This window comes from Panthera onca, chromosome D1, assembly GCF_046562875.1.
Source record: "Panthera onca isolate mPanOnc1 chromosome D1, mPanOnc1 haplotype 2, whole genome shotgun sequence".
NCBI classification, from domain to species: Eukaryota; Metazoa; Chordata; class Mammalia; order Carnivora; family Felidae; genus Panthera; species Panthera onca.
In genome coordinates, this window is record NC_138348.1 from 106,658,592 (window position 1) to 106,677,448 (window position 18,857).

General features: G+C 43.9%; 1 protein-coding gene and 1 long non-coding RNA gene across 6 annotated transcripts in view; one reads left to right on the forward strand and one right to left on the reverse strand.

Moving 5' to 3' along the window:
* Positions 1-821: 821 nt before the first annotated feature.
* Positions 822-18,857, reverse strand: part of ZC3H12C (zinc finger CCCH-type containing 12C) — an 87,747-nt gene continuing 69,711 nt past the window's right edge. For all 5 annotated transcript variants that reach the window (XM_060604627.3, XM_060604628.3, XM_060604624.3 and 2 more), the window contains exons 3-6: positions 16,297-16,436; positions 11,134-11,368; positions 9,183-9,289; positions 822-8,054 (exon numbers count right to left, since the gene is read on the reverse strand). In XM_060604627.3, coding sequence (XP_060460610.2) covers positions 6,658-8,054; positions 9,183-9,289; positions 11,134-11,368; positions 16,297-16,436 — 1,879 coding nt within the window. In that variant the 3' untranslated portion in view covers positions 822-6,657. The remainder of the gene's footprint in view (positions 8,055-9,182; positions 9,290-11,133; positions 11,369-16,296; positions 16,437-18,857) is intronic.
* Positions 12,592-17,241, forward strand: LOC144612890 (uncharacterized). Its single transcript, XR_013550012.2, has 3 exons — positions 12,592-12,919; positions 14,426-15,988; positions 17,124-17,241. It is a non-coding gene; the product is annotated as an uncharacterized LOC144612890 (long non-coding RNA).

Below are 18,857 nucleotides of genomic sequence, written 5' to 3' on the forward strand. Positions count from 1 at the left end.
CCACGGGGTAGGCTCCTCGGATACCCCCGAGATCCTGTCTGACCTCTCCTACTACCGACAGAACGTGTTGGGTTCTCCACCGACTGTAGCTGAGTGAAGTCTGCTGACAGAGATGAAATGAAGGACCTAAATCCACACCCCAGGTAGAGAGCTTAAGGGGAGGGGTAAGGGGTAAGGAAAATACCTGACAAATGGCAAACACACACACACACACACGCACACACACACACACACACAAGCGCGCGCGCGCGCGCATACACGCAAACATCTGACAAGAGGAAACAAAAAACAACCCATCTGATGTGGAAAGAAAAGTTTCTTCGACTCTGACAGAGAACGTGAATACGCTAAAGTCATGAAGATCATGACACCAGTTTGGGTTTGTGACCACATGATGAACTAAGAGTATTTTCAGGTCACAAGGGAAGGGAACCTACTGCGAGCAGGCCCGGGGAGGGTACTAAGGCTGGTCCTTGCAAGGAGAGAGGTAGCAGACATCTATACAGTGAAGAGGTCTTCGGGTCACAAGAGGTGAGGCCCAAAGCCAGAGACAGTTGAGGCTGGGAATAGCCTAGGCGGGCAATTACTAAAATGGTAGGGAAGGGCCAGTAGGTCTCTGTGGCCTTGAACTGCAATTTTCACAGGCATTAATTTGGCTCCACTGCACCCATAAGGGGCTGGTGGGTGTCCTGTGGAACACCCCCGTTACCGCGGCCGAATGTCGGCAGGCCAAGGGACAAGAGAAAGATGCTCTGATTTCTTTAGCATCTGTGCCTCTGCAGGAGGTCCGTTTCCTTGGGAAACAAAAACAAACCACCATAAAAAAATGAACTTTTTAATTTTTTTTTTTTCTCAGTGGCAGAATCACATAGCTGTTTTGATAGGGATTTCCAGTAGGTCTAAAATACTGCTTTTTGGAGTTGTAAAAATTCCAATACAGAAACACACAGAGCAGACATAGGATAAATAGAATCACATCACTTTGTCCAATGGTTGTTCTAAACATTCTTGACTTTATTTTCCTAGAAGAAAAGTCTGAAGGGCTGAATTGGAAATTCTATCGGCACGCGTCTAGGGTTCAGGAAGAACACCACCTCACAGGAGAAGATGAGATCAGTCTCTGGTCACGTACAGCACTATGTTTACGTCTCTGAGGAGGTTCGCATGTTTGTGGGTATTTTGTGTTGGCTAGGAAACATAAGTTAAAAAAAAAAAAAAAACGAAGAAAATCTAAAACCTAAACCGTTAAAAAAAACCAAGCCACTGCTTTTCAAGGTCTTTTTCCCTAAAGACCTAAGCTGCTTTACGAGAGGGGTCAGAAGCTTTAATGGACAGCAAACAATTGGTTATTCTTTTGAAATACCTACACGGACGACTGACAGATTGGATATGTGGTTGAAAAGCGGAACTTTAAAATTTTATAAAACTAAATGAAGACGTGCACCAAATTCTCCAAAAAATTTTAACTGCCAAATGGTCAAAACCTTAAATTGTTTTCAAATCTTAGAGGCTACGGACCTTAGGGAAAAAGCTACTCCTAGCACATAACTGTGTTATTGTAAGGGAAACAAAAAGCAGGGGAGCGGATGACCTTAAAGGGCTGGGGGAAGTGACCGTTTTAAACAGTGGATGCGGTCAAGAGCTAGAGGTGTGTTGCAATTTTAAAATAAAGTAACTAAACTGGACGGTGGTGTTCCACCCCATTTACTGTTCCCAGTGAAACGGTGTGAAAATGTGACCACCACCGATGACAGTGCTGTGAGTGAACGTGCCCGACCGTGCGTGGTGCCGACAGACTTAAAATCACACGTGACCGTGTTCAGAATATTCACCAAGGACTGTCCTAAGGTGTCTCAAGAAGCTACACTAAAGATCTGGACAGAGAGAGCAGGGGTACACTTGGATTCTTGTAAAGAGAGCCACAATACAGCAAATGCACTCACATTATCGCTACAGTTACACTAGTCACAATTTAAATCTTACAGAATAAAGCTATATAGTATGTGAAATTACAGTATGTTTATCTTCTTAAAAACCACTTTTAAAGAAGGGCACATCTGTCGTCTTTTTTTTTTTTTTTTTTTTTTTAGAAGTCAAAAAACCAGCAGAAAAACAGAACGGATAAATGCAGTCTTTAAAATATTTTGTGGCTAATTACATGCTAACTTTGAAAATACAACAGAATTTTTGGTCCGTGAGGCCCTTAAAACACAAAATGTAGGCAAGGTGTTCCCATTTATCAATAGAAATACAAAGTTCGTGAAAAAAATTGGATACTTAGTAAAATATCTGTTGACCAAATGCTTTCTTTGTGTGCGGTTCAACGTTAAGAAATGTCGCTAATATAGAATGGGTGTGACTGAATAAATAAGAAAGATGCTTTAATAGGACAGGCTCAAAATCTTCTTTTGAAAGCCATCAACAGCATCAACTGAAATACCGTTCTCACTTCTACGTTAACACGGATCAGAACTTACTGCTTCATACGCCTGTTTTTCTCCCTCTAGGACAGAGATGAACAGACTGGCCGGCCGCCTGTTTCCCTAAGTCAGGTTCTGTTGCTGCACAGCCACACGGCCCGTTGATGTTCCTGTCTGTGGCTGCTTTCATGCTCTAAGTGCAGAGGTGAGTAGTTTATACAGAGGGTATGATTCTCGAACTCTGACTTAGTTACTGTCTGACCCTTTACAGAAAACGCCTGTCAACCTCTGCCCGAGGGAGTTGCCCAGACCAATCAAAAATAACGCACGTTTCTCTACTTTTATTAACTCTTTCTCTTATTCTCATGCACGTGTGCAGTTCATGTATTTTACGCTTCATTTGACTGGCTGGTGTATACCTAGGAAGCTCATCTTATATAAGGAAGTCGGACAGCAAAAATGAGAACGACAACCAAATATACCTTAGGGTCAGTGCCATTAAATTGGGGGAAAAACAGCTTGAGAGTTTTCAAAACACACACACCTCTGTACCCAGAGGCACCCTCTAACTTATCACAAACTAACAGCTACGACATAATCAAAGTATATTTGCTTTATAAATATATTACTGTCCATATACATAGATACATCCATAAAAGACATGTTAAATAATTATCTGTATAATCAATACTACTTTGTGTGTGTGTGTGTGTGTGTGTGTGTGTGTGTGTGTTTTAAAATTACACACTCTATTAAAATTATCAAAATAACTCTTTAAAAATACCAGGAATAAAACCATTGAAGAGTTGCTTTCCATTCAAGTGGTTCTAAATCTTATCATTGGTCATCCAGACTCCAGGCTTGGTCGTCCGCAACTCAGAAACATACATAGTTCAACGAAGGGAAAGTTAGCCACCGAAAGCCTACCACCCTCCTGTTTTTAATACTTGATAACAAATACGTATGCATGTGTGTATATATACATAGAAAACCGCGCTTATTAGTTATATTACATATTCTCATAAAGGAAATTTCATAAAAGCACAAAGTTCAAGTTTCTACCAGTATCAAACATTTTATACTGGTGTGCATTTCATTCAATGTTGAGGTCAATGACAAACTCTATCAGGATACAGAGATCATCAACAGACTGAAAACTGACATTATCACGTGCAAGAAAGGAGGAAATACTGACGGCCAGTAACTGGCCAGCTGGGTGCTACTCCCTCTGTAGTAAGACACAGAGACAAGGAACCGGCTAATGACTGTGCAAAGTACCGTCAACTGTCAGTTACTCGGGGCAGAAGATTCCAATCTGAATTCGTTCTCTTCTCTCAGCTGACCCCTTGGGGCAGTTTTCCTACTACCTCCCTCCCTTTCCAGTTATTTATTAGCAAGTCTGGTGAAAGACAGGATTAAGGTGAAAGTTTTGGCGACAATGAAGGTTTGGGGTCAGCTACGGATTTAACTGAATGATGGATCCTTTTACTTATTGCTTTAGATCATCAAGAATTCGCTGTATCTAAAGTCTGCCAACCATCTCATTCTTAAGCTCTGAAAGCCACATGGGTGTCAAAACAAAACCAAAACAAAACAAAAAGGAGGGGGGGACAAATTGTCCTCTTAAGAAAACTGCTATTTCTCAACTCACAGTGAATTACACTGAAGGATTTCAGTGTGAGTCGTTCAGAGCTATTCACTTCAGGACAGGTGCTCACAGGCTACAACTACTTTTCCTTAATCTAGAAGCCAGGAAGCAATGACAGGTGGCTACAAACGGTGAGCAGGCCACGTGAAAAGTAGGACCTACATTTCACCGAAGACCTCATTTCAATAAATGCGGTAAAGTGTGGCAGAATCTTCAGCTAATGGAAATGCTAAGACTAAGAAAATGGAAGCAAAACCTAGAATTTACAAACGCTTGCACGCTTAAGAGAAACAAAACAAAACAAAAAAGGCTTAGAACAGGACTACAGTAAAAGGTACTCCACACTGGTAACCCTATTTTTGGCACTCATTTAGCCTCTACACTGAAACTTGTTCTACAGATAGTTGACCGACGGAATCGAGGAGAACGGAGTCACGAGTGAGCAGGGTCGCGCTCAGACACCCCTCGGAATGGCAGGTGTGGCACCGTCCGCACGGTTTCCGGGCACAGACGGGGGCCACCCTCACCTCAAAAACAACAGCAATAATTATGTAGAACGCCACTTTCCTGAATTAAGTTTGCTGAACACGGTTCAGATTATTGGATATGTCAATATGCACAATGCCTTTTAGAAGCATTTACTGTGTACCCGATTCCTACTCGATGTGACACACAGTGTCACACAAGTAGTGAAAATGTTATCCTAGTCAAAGGTGCTCGGACGTTATTTTCAGGCAGCATTTTACCTTTATTTTTTTAAGTTCTCACTAGGTAAGTTTTAGGAGAAAGAAAATGCCAATAAGTGTATTTAATGTATTTTAATGTATTATATAAAACTAACACAGACACTTTTATTTACCTAAATTGTTACTTTTTATGCTCTACCCTATTCTAGACCTCAATTTTACTTTAAAATTTTGTATTTAAATAAGGGATAAAATGTTGCCCAAAAGTCTAATCATAGTTACACATTGGTGTGTTCACTAGATCTACAAATCAAAATAGTTCTTAGAGTTAAAAAGATACAATTTGTATCAACAGTAAAAGGTACTTTCTGGCTTTTCAGGGCTTTACTTCAAACTGTGGCATGTAGGGTAATCAGAACGACCAGGGCCTCGAGGCAGAGATCAGAGGAGTCTGTCACACGAAGAAAATTTCAGAGCCTGGAGGCAACAGTGGAGGTCGTGACAACCCCTCCCGCCGTCCGCCCCCGCGTGCGAGGTACGCCCTTTAAAGACAAACATGAATTCGCATCTAGCAAAACCCATGACTTTGAAACCAGAAATATCCCTTACTAATACTAGAACAGACTTTAGTCTGTAGCTAAAACTACACTATTTGTGGCAAGAATCTGGCCTTAATAATATAACAGGCCCCCCCCCCCCAAAAAAAAACCTACCTTCAGGAAAATGGGAAATATACACTATCTTACAAACGTTTTAAGTTACCATTTACAAGTCCACCACCACCACCTCCCCTCTAGTGCAGTACCAGTCAGCTTTGCATATGCTCAACACACAACACAACCCCCCCCCCCCCAGGCCAGCCTTGATAAATAGCGGGAAAGCTAAAGAGTATATTAAATATAAAAGTTGCATTGAGAATAATTAGATTCATTAAAAACAGGCAAGTATTGTGAAAGGGTCATTTTATCCAGTCTTGTTGTGCCCCCAAAAGAAAAAGACAAACACATGGAAAATACAGGTGAAGGAGGATCTGGGAATTCAATTCCGTTTCTAGCGTCTAGAAGCACATCATAGCTGGGTCGCACAGCTCTACGCTGGAGCACACGCGGCTTTTGCCTTATTGGGTAAGAAAAATAGTAATAAAATGGAAACCATTTTTTCCATTGATTGCATCTGCTTTCCTTTAAATCAACCATATTAAATTAACTCATTACTTAACAGAAAAAAAAAAAAAAAAACCCGAACAAAACTAGAACAATGAAAAGTGCCATATTGTAAATCATTCTAATATATAGACGGTTACCCATTTCAACATAAACTGGTAACTTCCGTTTTGTTTCAAATATAAAGTCAGTGCGGTAGTATATCTTTGTTTCTATAAATAATGATTCTAGCACAAAGAAGCCCACTTTCCCCAAATAAAAATAACTTAAAAAGCTGTAAAAGATTCCAGTGAAGCTTGGCTTGAAAAAATAGTCGGCTAGGGTCTAGTCAAATGTTCAACGTTCTGAAGGTATCGTAATTGCTCGCGATTGATAGACAAACACCAAGTTAAGAAAACACGAAACAAGGATAAAAAGTGCTGCATATAAACCCCTGATGCACCAAAGAGGAATATCAAAGATCACAGAGACATCTAAGAAATCAAACTGGAAAAATCTCCAGCCGAGGAGAGAGCTTTAAAAAGGAAATGTTAAAAAAAAAAGTTTCCATGTAAAGCAATCCCGTGATATTTCCACTAGGTGGGGCGATACATACAGATTCCATGATACAGTACTTCACAGAAATGGATACTATAGAACCTCCTTGCCGAGAAGGAGATCACATGTGCTATTGTAGCAAACCTCCCTCAGCGTTTGAGCTGAACAAAAAACTACTAAACACCACAAAGATGCATCGTCTCTCAATAACCCAGCTGGGACTTCTCCACCAAAATGGCTGCGGCGAGCTGCTGGGCGTCTGTCATGTGAGGGTTCCGTTTCATGACCGTCCTCACGAGGTCGGGCGGGAAGATGTTGCACAGGTTGACGTAGACCTTCTCCCGGCTGTCCTGGTACCTCGGGGGCTCCGCGGGCGGCCCGCAGTAGGGGACGCGCCAGGCGGGCTCCTGCTGCTCGGGGAGGCTCTGGAAGGTGAACTGCTCGTAGCAGGGCTGCGTGGAGCTGTCCGGCAAGGAGTAAGTCTGCCGGTAGCCGTACGCGTCCACCCGGTAGCCGGGCCGCTCCCAGCCCCCCGGCCCCTCCTGGTGCGAGTAAGGCTTCCGCTGGCGGGAGGGAGAGCCGTCGTAGAGCCGCGAGTCGGAGATGCTGTCTATCCGGGTGGCCACCAGGGCGCGCCCCAGGTGCGGCGCCTTGGAGTGGGCGGAGCCGGGCGGCGAGGGGTAGTCGCCGGGACAGCTGGCCCGGGCCCCGGCGGCGGGGTGCTGCAGGTGCACGGCCAGGTGCGGGAGAGGCGCCTTGGGGTGGTACTTTGGTTCTTCGTGACCGTAACTCTGCACGCGGGTCACGGGGTCGTGGAAGTTCTGCAGGAAGGGCTGGGAATTAAGGCGGCTGTGCGGGTGCACGTGCTGACACTTGAGACTCTCTTCCAGCTGGGGGTCGGGAGAGCTGACGTACGGGCGGTCGCCGTAGCCCACGTACGAGTCGCCGCTCCCGCAGCTCACGCTCCCTTCGCTGCTGCAGTCGGAAGCCACGGAGCTCACCCTGTAGTCCGTGTCCAAGGAGAAACGGCGCTCGGGGCTGCGCGGGCCGGACACGCTCAGGTTCGAGTAGGCGTTCAGCATGGAGTAATACCCGATGTCCACAGGCGAGTCGCATTTGGGGTACTGTTCGTAAGGCATTGGCGTGCCGTGATTTTTGGTTGCCATCAACATCGGAGGATACTGCCCCTGTATTCTTTGATCCTGAGGTGGGAAGTGAACTCCGGATGGAAGGCCGTTGCTTAAAGACGTAGCGCTTTGGGGTTTTGCGGTGGCAGTCGCCGGGATGCTAACTAAAGAAGGGACGGACCTGGTTTCCAATTTGTTTTTGGTGGGCAGCTTTTCCTCGAGGTCCTGGTAGACTTGAGTCCTGATGCTGGGGTCCGACTGCCTCTTGGGAGCGCCTCGTTTGACATCCGAGGCGCTGTCCGCTTTCGTGCTGCAGGGGACGCTGTTGCTTTTCACCAGCCCGCCTTCGTTCGCCGTTTTGGCTGCCGTGTTTCTGGACATGGCCCGGAGTTCGTCAGCCACCGACCGCTGCGGCTGACTGCCCCTCTCGGGATGGTAGTATTTGCACTTGTGGCCATAGGTGCACTTCTTCCCTGCGGACAGGAGAGCTAGTCAGGCAAAGGAGCACGCCGCCTGCCCCCGGCCCCTCAGCGTGGCGCTGCTGCTGGACCTCGGGTAAGAAACCCAGGCGGCGCGGCGGTTCGCGGGGCCGCCCCTCTGCTCCTTACTTGGGAGAAGGGCCGCCTTTCGGTGGTTCCCGCCTCCGTCCTATCGAGTCGCTTCCAGAGTCCCCAGCCCCCTCCCTCCCTGCCCATTCTCCTCGGGACGGCTTCCCCATCAGGCAGGACGTGGTTTCCAAGAGCAAACCACCCCGCGGGAATGTGATAAACCCAGGCCAGTCTGACGTGCACGTAGATGGAAGAAACTCCACGTTTTGAGCCGCCTGACGACTCACTTCACGTAGCACTGGCTGAGTTTTTGGAACCGTGTTTAAACTCTGGGAAGGGCATCTGCACTGAAGCCAAATAGGTCAAAATGATGAATTTTTCAGCGCTAACGCGTTTCCTCAAATTTAATTACAATCACAAGAACCGCACACTATGCCGTCTGAAATTTAAAATATTTAAAAAAAAATTTTTTTTAACGTTTATTTATTTTTGAGACAGAGACAGAGCATGAACAGGGGAGGGTCAGAGAGAGAGAAAGAGAGGGAGACACAGAATCTGAAACGGGCTCCAGGCTCGGAGCTGTCAGCACAGAGCCCGACGCGGGGCTCGAACTCACGGACCGCGAGATCATGACCTGAGCCGAAGTCGGACGCTTAACCGCCTGAGCCACCCAGGTGCCCCTGAAATTTAGAATATTTTTAGTAACAGGAGTTTAGCAACATATTGTGCACTAAAGGCGTATATTAGGGCACCTGAGCGGCTCAGTCGGTTAGATGTCCGACTCTTGATTTTGGTCCAGGTCATGATCTCAGGGTTGGTGAGACTGAGCCCCGCGTTGGGCTCTGCACTGACAGCACGGAGCCTGCTTGAGATTCTCTCCCCGTCCCTCTCCCTCTCATGCCTGGTCTCTCTCTCTCTCTCTCTCTCTTTCTCTTTCTCTCTTTCTCTCTCTCTCTCTCTCTCTCAAAACAAAACAAAACAAAACAAAAAAACCACACACACACACGCACAAACCCCCCCCAAAAAGGCATAAATACTTATAAAGAAAATTACCATATGGACAAGGCTGCTTTTTGTGTTCAGGAACAATAGGTTTCTTCCTCAGAAAATTATCGAGGCTTGGGCCGTGTCTGCCAAGGGGGTCATCTGGAGGCATGAACCTGTCAAGGACAGAATAGAAAAGATACCTAATTAGAAGGCTGATCATTTAATTCTAAAGACAGAAGGTCGACATTGATTCACTCTAAGGTATTTATAAAATTTTAATTTTAATTTATTGTCAAATTGGCTAACATACAGCGTATACGGTGTGCTCTTGGTTTTGGGGGTAGACTCCCGTGATTTGTCATTTACAATCCAATATTTTGATTCCACGTGTATGGGATAAAAAAAATCAGTACACGAAACTTTTTTAAATGAAAACAAAATGTGTCAAGCCAAATTTGTATTTGTTGTAATTCAAGTAAGTTTTGAGCCTTGCGTGTCCTCATTAATTCTTTCTTCCTGTCAGTCTTGGGATTTTGTAAGGGCTTCAGAAAACGACACCCTGAAGTTTTAGGAGGGTTTCATGACCCTCGACCTGGTGCGGTAGTAACAGGGGAAGGTGGGGGGGATGATGGGAAGATGTGATACCCACCACACCCCGGTCCGTGTTCCATGCCCGATGCTGGGCGTACCCCCTTTCTCTTCTTCCTGATCGTGAGACCTTGAAGTATGAGCTCCATTTTGCAGATTAATACACTTTCCTAAGGAAGGTTTTTGACCTGAGTTCACATGGCACAGTCAGGGTTCCATGTTTAACCCCCCAGTCCATTCTCTTTGCCTCTTAGCGGAGATGGAAAAAATCTCATGGATGCAAGATTTCAGGGCACACACAGCACCACAAAAGGAAGTTACACCTCGAGAGTTGTGCTAATTATGTCACTGAAGTTCAAATGAGCCAAGCAGTTACCCATATGTGAATAATGTCGTATGGACTCTTAAGAGAGTGTCCACGTGGCCGGGTAAGAACACTTAGCGGATAAGTGTTTACTATTAGCCAAACCAATATGGCAAAATTATTAAAAATAGAAGAGCTGCTCAATCCTGTAACCTTAATACAATTATTTTCCCCTTATGTGTTCCATTTTAGTTGTTTCTGTACGCAAACACATCTCACAAACACAAATACAATTTTGTGCTTTGTCTTCTTAACAAATATATTTCCGTTCCTTAAGAGTCTCTGTAATCACAATGCTAAAGGGCTGAAGAATATTCCACGAGATGGAATATTCCAGCGACTGAACTGGTTGCTCTGTTGTACCTTTAGCTGCCTCTGAATTCTTGGGTTTATAAATACAGAAATGAGCATCTCTGGTCTTTTTCCCCTCAGTATGTAAATTCCAAGAAATGAGATGGTTGAGTTGAGAGGGTGTACGTATTTTCAAGGCTTCTGCTAACCAAACCGAATTGCCTATCAGTTTCACTACATGTTTAACAGCATAAAGCACGTGCAAAAATATTTTTGTGAATTAAATGGGCAAAAACTATGTTCTTGATAGATTTGGTTTGCATTTTTGATTATCAACAGGTGAACTTTCCCCACATATTTGTAAATATTTCTCAGAAGAATTGCTTTTATGTCATCTGTCCGTTTATCAACTTAATCATGCATTTAACAAATGTATTTGAAAAATAATTAAGCCATCAATGCTTTAAGTAGATTTTGGAAGGCAGTGTTTTGGAGGTCAATATGTTTGAGATCTGCTTTCTCTGAAGATGGACACTGTCCCTGTCAGTGATGACAGACTTGCTCTGTGCGTGTTTTACAGGGCACGACCTGTTGCTCACACACGGCCTCCAGAGGCAGGACTCCGCGGTTTTCCTGACTCCCACTGAGGATTAGAGGGGAAATTGGAGGGTGGGGTGGGGTGGGGGGGGCGCTCCAGGAGCGGCTGCCAGGGTAGTGTGTTTTCAGGGAATTTCAGGGAAGCAGGATCACCGGTAAGGGAAGGGTCTTGCTTACTTGTCATTGACAAACGAGTACATTAACAACCGCTCATCGATGAACTTCTTCCACTCTGGTTTTTCATTGGCCAGGTCCCTGTAGTTGTCATTGGACACGATGACCCCGTCCGACTGGAAAGCCAGCTTCACGATGAACCTGTCGTCATAGCACACCACTCGCCTCCCCTGCACTCGCCTGGAGGGCGTGAACACCAGGATCTTCTCCTTCTCTAATTTGCGCAGGATTTCTTGATCTGCAGGAACAATCAGGGTGAGATTTCAGGAATCAGCATGTACCTAACACACAGGGCTATTTTTGTGCAACGTGAGCTTTTAAAATAGGAAATGGGTTTATGTAATCATTAAAAAAATTTTTTTTAACGTTTATTTTTGAGACAGAGACAGAGTATGAGTGGGGGAGGGACAGAGAGACGGAGACACAGAATCCGAAGCAGGCTCCAGGCTCTGAGCTGTCAGCACAGAGCCCGATGCAAGGCTTGAACCCAAGAATTGCGAGACCATGACCTGAGGCCGGACACTCAGCTGAGCCATCTGGGTGCCCCGTAAGTCCTCACTTAATTAGGATAATCTGCACTGTGTGGACAGAACTTACTTGTATCTCCCTGTATTTGTACCTCAGGGTTGCAAGGCTTGAAAAAGAGCCCAAAAAAGTGAGCTTAAAACGGTTTAAAACTTGGAAAGAATAAAGCTTAATGAGAATGTGCTGGGCTGTCTGCTACTACAGAAGGTTTTGCTGGAGAGCTGGGGCCCCAGGCTGTGGCAGGCACTTGGCTTCTCTCACACTCGCGCTACCCGCTATTCTGACAAAGCAGCTCTGCAACCGAGTCCCCCCCGCCCCAGCCCTGCCCCCCACAAGTCTGTTGGTTTGTAGTTTTGTCTTCTAAGCAGTGGGACTAAGTGGGACAGTCTGAGAAGCTTTAGAAGTAGCAGAGGCAGCAAGGGGGAGGGTCTCAGGCAGAAGGCTCACAGAGGAGGCAAGAGTCAGAGCTGTGGTTACAGATGTGGCCACTACATGTCTCGCGTCTTTTCCTGTGAAACGTGTGGCAACAAATGACAACAGCCTGACAGGGGCTGGACTGAATGAGAAGAGATCAGAAGTGATTCCAGGGGAGGGGCGCCCTGGGGGGCTCAGTCAGTTAAGTGACGGACTTCGGCTCAGGTCATGATCTCACGGTTTGTGATCTCACGGCTCTGAGCTGGAGCCTGCTTCAGATTCTGTGTCTCCCTCTTTCTCTCTCTGCCCCTCCCCGTCTGGCACTGTTTCTCTCTCTCTCCTCTCAAAAATAAACATAAAAAAAAAAAAAAAGGATTTTAGGGGAGAGCTGCCATAGAAAAAGAACAGGTAGAGGAAGGCTCCCAATGTCTTGTGTTGGAACATTCTTACGGCCCTTTGTAATGGACCCGTGTAGTGGTGTTTTTTTTTTTTTTTTTTTTTTTTTTAAAAAAAGGTGCCAGAGTTCATATTGTGATTCGTGATAAAGATTCTCCCCCAACCATCCCTTCTTTCTACTTTTGCTCTCACACTTCGTGTCTTCCCACCATTGTTTATACTGGCACAGAGTCATGAGGTCATGACTTTTTTTTTTTTTTTTTTTTTTAAGGCCGCTTCTCCATGTTTATTAACTGGAATGACTAATTTAAAAAAAAAAAATCGCTCTCTCCAGCGACTGATCACGGCTGTGCTATGATACCATGCTACGGTATGTGAAGCATCAACCGCCACCAGCATTAAGAAGGACCTCTCTTCGGGAAGCCATCAGTCACTGGAGGAACATGCAAACCAAGTAAGCAAAGGCTGGAATTGCCACAACAGAAGGATGAGCAGGGGACCCGGGAGGAGGGAACACAAGAGCCATTAGGGGTCTGCTGGCTCCGACGCTGGCATACGGATTTCAATGACGTTCCTGACATGAGATCACCGAGACCAGAACGTTGGTGTAGAAAAGCAGCAGAATAGAAGTGGTGGAAACGGGGGTGTTATCATCAGCAAGTAAGTCTCAGGTTCTGGCACTTTCTGTATCCGGCAGTCATATCTTATTGAGCCGGAGAGGCAGTCGGTCGGGTGGGAGAAGTCAGTGAGTCAGTGAGTTGTCATGTGGAAAAGCACTTAGCACAGTGCCTGGCGAGTTCTCAGTAAACACCGTTCTTCAACTTAATTTTAAGAGATAAAAATCGCAGAAGACCAATACAAAATCAGAAGCCTGGTGTCAACTATAGGATTTATCCTACTCTAATTATTTGTGCTTCCCTGATAAAAGAGACGTGGTGCCTGCCCTCAGAAGGTTTATGGCCATGGCCTTCGGCACGGTAGCAGATACTCCGTAAGCGTCTGCAGAATGAAGACATGAGATACTCTAGAGATGGATATTCTGGGGTCCTCCAGGTTCCTGACTGTGTTCATCAATAACCCATGGTACTTTATCTGTGGGAGTGTTTCCTCATACGTGGTATGCCACGAAGAGACTGAAGAAACAAGTGTGCTGGCCTAACGGTCATCCTGCTTAATCTGCTTTTTCTGTAATAGCTAATGAGGTAAAAAGGACACTGATTAGGAAAAGAAATCCGACCTTAAATAAATACGGGTTCAGTATGGTTAGTAAGTTTAAGTGGCTCTCAGATTCCTCACACAGTCCCTGATACATAGCTTGGTGCCTGGGAAGTAAGTCTTAACTTGCCGGAAGGCTGGCAGACACACTAGTCTGAATCTTCAGGTGACACGTTGCAAGATGTGTCATGTTTTTAAGACGGTGAAAAAATAACGGACTGTTTACCAGGTATGACCTGGTTACAGGTTTTCGTTAGAACGATGTCCCTGAGGGAGAAAACCCCTAACGACCTTTAAGCGACCCCTGAACAGCACAGGACTTAGGGTACTTGCTGACCCCAGACGCGGTCCAAAATCCACATAACCTTGGACTCCCTCAAACATGACTACTGTAGGCCAGTCGACACGTATTTTCTTTGTTGTGTGTATTATACACTGTATTCTTCAAGTAAGCCACAGTGAAGACGGTCCCGTGAGAATTACAAGACCGTATTGTAAAAGGTCGGCTTCGGAGTGGACCGGCGCAGCTCAAACCGTGCTGGTCAAGGGTCCACCGTAGTTGCGTGCATTTTACAAAGTCAGCCGCAGCCTGAGGTGTTCCAGAGGCTTGGCAGGCTGGCCTCTTAAACCCAGCCACTCTCCCCCTCCCTGTGATCACTTCCCCTTCTTCTTGGGCTCATGTTCCTTTCGTGCTCAAGCTTTCCAGGCACTGACATGTTTCAATATGTTTTCTTTTTCCATTTAGCTTTCCCCCGATCACTGAAGTATTACAAGTTCCTTGAGCAAAATGAGGAAAGGTAAAGAGAAATACTAAGAAGTGGGGAGAAACAAAACCTCACGACGTCATGACGCAGAGTCAATTACCGTTAACACTTCGGCTAGTCGTTTTCTGCGTATTGTGTCCTCTCCATCGGTGATCTACGTACACACATTCATGTGTATATGTGCATATGTACACGCACACAGTAACAAATCCTTTCATGTAAAAGATCACTTCCTCGGATCGTTAGAAGTTCTGCCCAAATACTCGTATACTCTGACTCCCTGAACCGTTCTAACGAAGGTAGGGTTTATTTCTATTTTTTTTCTACTACAAGTAACTTTGTGGTTGTATATCTTTGCTTGTAACTCTGCTTATCTTCTGTGGACTTATTCCTGGAAGGGGAAATAGTACATCTGAGAGTATTAATATTTTAAGACCAAACTGCTTTTTAGAAAGGTTGTCACAAATTCCGTTGCCACAGCAGTGAGGGAACAGCTCCGGTCGGGCACTGAGTCTGACCAGTGTTTCAATCTCTGCCAATTGGCTGGCTGAAAAATAAGAGTCGTTTGAGGTTGCCCTTCTTTAACGACGAATATGGTTGAACTTTTTCCTCTTATGGGGCACTTGAATTCTTTTGTGAGCAGACTATTCCCACCACATTACCATTTCTGGGAGGGCTCTGCATTGATTTTACCAATGTGTGTGAGCTCTTGATGTGTTAAGGACATAAGTTCTTTATTTGTTGTACTTTTTTTCCCTTAAACACGGTAACTTTTCTTATTTGCCTCAGAAGATTTCCCAAAACACGCAAGTTTAAATTTTAATGCAAGTACGTGTCATTTCCTTCCTAATGTCTTCTAAAAATGTTACATTTAGAAAGGTCTTCCCAGCCACTCGGAGACGATAGTGTTGTGAAAATTCTTCAACCGTCTGGAGTTTACTGTCACATGGTATAAGAGAAGGATCTAAATATGTACATTTTCCCCAAGAGTTATCCAATGTCTTGATGCCCCTGGTTGAATTTATGGCACCTTCTTCCCTTGACAGTTTATACACAGCAGGATCTAATTCCACAGCTCTGGACTCCTCCATGTCTTGTCTATCTGTTCTTAGGCTAGCTTAATAATGGTTTCATGATTACAGATAAAATTAGAGTCTTTAATCTTCCCTTCAGGTATGTGGTATGTGGTCTCTCTGTTTTTGATTTGAAAATGTCGTTTTCTTCACACAGGCTCTTTAGATTTTGTTCATGTTGGAGGTGAAGAGAGGGGCAAGAAGGGTTGTACGTGGACAGAGAATCACTTGAGCAAAATGTTCAACAGTCATTGACAGTTTTTGCCTGAAACTCACACATTTAAAAATTACAAAACAGTGCGAAATACAGATACTTTATTGAGATCAAGTCGTTTCCTTCTACTTGACCCCAGAGAGCATACCTCCAGGGTGTTACAGGTCTGTTTTGACCAGGCACTAATTTCATACAGCAGATGAGAAAACGGAGGTCCAAAGATGTTCATTCAGCATGATGCTCCCGGTCAATGGCTGGTAAGTATGTGGCAAAGCCAGAATTTTAAAGGTCAAAATTTCACAGAATTTGCAGTAAAAAGCTGCCAAGTTAAAAACGAAACACCAAACCCAAATAACTGGCTATGGAGCAAGGATTGCTGTTTTCTTAACATAATCAGATAGCTTGTAAACTCACCGGCAACTCTGAGGTGTCACCCAAGAGAGTGTGGCGGTCACACGCACTGAGGAACCAGAAACAGATGAGCGTCTCAGTGAAACACCTGATAGTGCCCGACACCTGCACAGGTGTGTATGGAAGCTACAAGCCAACAGCAAACGGGGCTTACCTGTGATAAGAGCATCAGGTCGGGATTGCTCTTTCCTCCAAGCGGGAACAAAAACTGTAATATCTTTGTGGCCTCTTTCCAAAAACCAATCCACTGCCAATTTTATTCCCCGACAGGAAAAGACTTCTTTGTTTCCATGGCTGAAACATTATTTGAGAACACGTTAAGACACAACAAAATCTAAATTTACAACTTCATTCAAATTTGTAAATAGAAATGATTCCCTAATGACAAGAGTAATGCATTTCAAATTTAAGATGGAGTTGTATAGCTCAGAGAAACATTAAGGTAAACTGAAAAGCTGAAAATCTGTGAGAAAGAAATAGGAAAATTGAGATTAATTGGTGGAGAATAAAAAAAAAAGTTTTTAAATGTCAGTTGTAAAGGTTAACTAGTCTGAAAGTTACAAGCTCTTTTAAATCAGGACAGGAAAAAGGGAAGACTTCACCACCACAGCAAGCATTTCAGTCAAATGTAAAAAGAAGCCACACAGAATAATATCTATAAACGGAAAATCACGCTTACAATGCTTAATCTCCTACAAGAGACACTTCCCGTGTTCTTCAATGAAAAGACACCTGGTTTCTGTTTAACACTATTGTGCCCGACAAGGCTTAATGATGACAAAAGGGCATTCAAAATTGGATTAAGCAGTCTTAGTGCCTAAAAGAAAATGCTCAAATAAAAGTGCAGTCACTCAATAAATACTTATCTAGCACCAGACTCTGCCTGTGCATTTTAATCTAATAATTCAAAAATAACATTGATACAGTTTTTAAAACTTTGAATGTAATGATTGTTTTTTGTTTTTTGGTTTTTTTTTGCAGCTTGAGCTCCATAATGGAGACAAATATTCTTTACTTCTTGGTGCTAAGGAGGGGGTGAATCAAGTAAGGTAAGTAAATGCTCTGTTCATTTTTAGCACAAACTGAACTTTAGGTGTATTAATATATTCTCGTAGACTCCTCCGAGGAAGTACTAGAACCATCTATATCATCCTTTTAAGGATAAAACAGAGATAGACCGACCTGCTCTGTAGATACTGAAGGCTGGAGATGCAAACTGCAGTGTTAACACTCCATGTTCCAAAAACTGGGTTGGGGCAAGGTTAGGGGCAGAATCAGAGGCAGTAAAGTCTCAGAGAAAGGGATACAGGAAGCGGGAGTCTGAGGTCCTATTTCCTAGGTAAGAAGGGCTACACGATGGTCCTGCCGATGCTCCAGCAAAGGACAAAGTGATGTTGAGTTTCATAGAATATACTGAAATCAGTCTTTTGAAAAGCTATAGGAAAGAATGGGATCATCTCTTAAGAGACTATATATACCGTTCCTAAATACAAACACTTGCTAAAAACTGACCGTATTTTTATTTTGTATTAATGCTTTGAAATCTAAGTGTGTTGTACTTTGCTAGTCCCAAATGACACCTGGTTTACTGAAGCTTGTGCATTTTACTGCTTCTGGCTCTACATGAGCATTTGCTCCCTGGTGACTTCACTTGGAAAGGGAAATGGTCACATTTTACTGCAGAAATAGAAGATTCTATCTTCTAATTAAAGAATGTTCACAAAATGTGTGGCAACAGCAAATCATTTACAGTCACAGAACAGAGATTCTCCAGATGCTTCAAAGGGGTGTCAGGCCCCGCAATCCTGATGGTAAAGGTTGTTGTCTTCTCCTTGTCCCACAACCCCCGTTGCCATCCGACTGGCCCAAGGCAGGAGGGGACCACACTGTGAATGATGCACAAAGACATAAAGAAAGCCTGGTTTCTGAGCAGAAAGACCTGCACCTATCTTTTGGACCTTGTTATTTCAGAAAAAATACTTCCCCCATTTTAAGAAACTGTAGTCAAGTTTTCTGTTAGTTGTAGCTAAGGACATCCTTGTCTGCTTTTTTAGTTGTACCATAAACTAAAGAAAACTTGGAAAGCTCTTTTAGTGTATAAAAACAGAGGGATAAACAAGTTATTAAATAATAGTAAAAATGAATTCACAAAAACGAATAGTAAAAACGAATTTAGGATAGGAAGCTATCCTAATTGTGAACTGAGTAATGGAAATGATGAACGGATTACTAGAAGAAAAAATAGTAATTGAACGATGAAGCAGAAAACATTTAGTAAGAATATAGATGACTGGATCCATGACAAGCTTGATCTCATGGACATGCACAAGACCCTGCAGAGAATAAGAGAAAAATCTTTTCAAGACCATGTGGAAGATTTATAAAATTGGCTATGTACTACGCCACCAAACAGATTTCCACAGACAGGACTGTATCCTACAGACAATATTCTTTTACAACATGTTATTACACTGAAGATACAAGGTTGTAGTTAAAAAATTTGTACTGTTATACAGTAGCAAGCCAATTTAAAGTTTTAATTAACAAAAATCCCATTTGTAAAAGTAACAAAAACTAAAGTCTAAGGAGGAAAAAGAGAGGCAAGAGTTTTATAGAGAAAACAAAAAGAGAAAGCCTATAATGAAGGCATAAGACAAGACCTGGGGGCGCCTGGGTGGCTCGGTCGGTTAAGTGTCGGACATGGGCTCAGGGGAT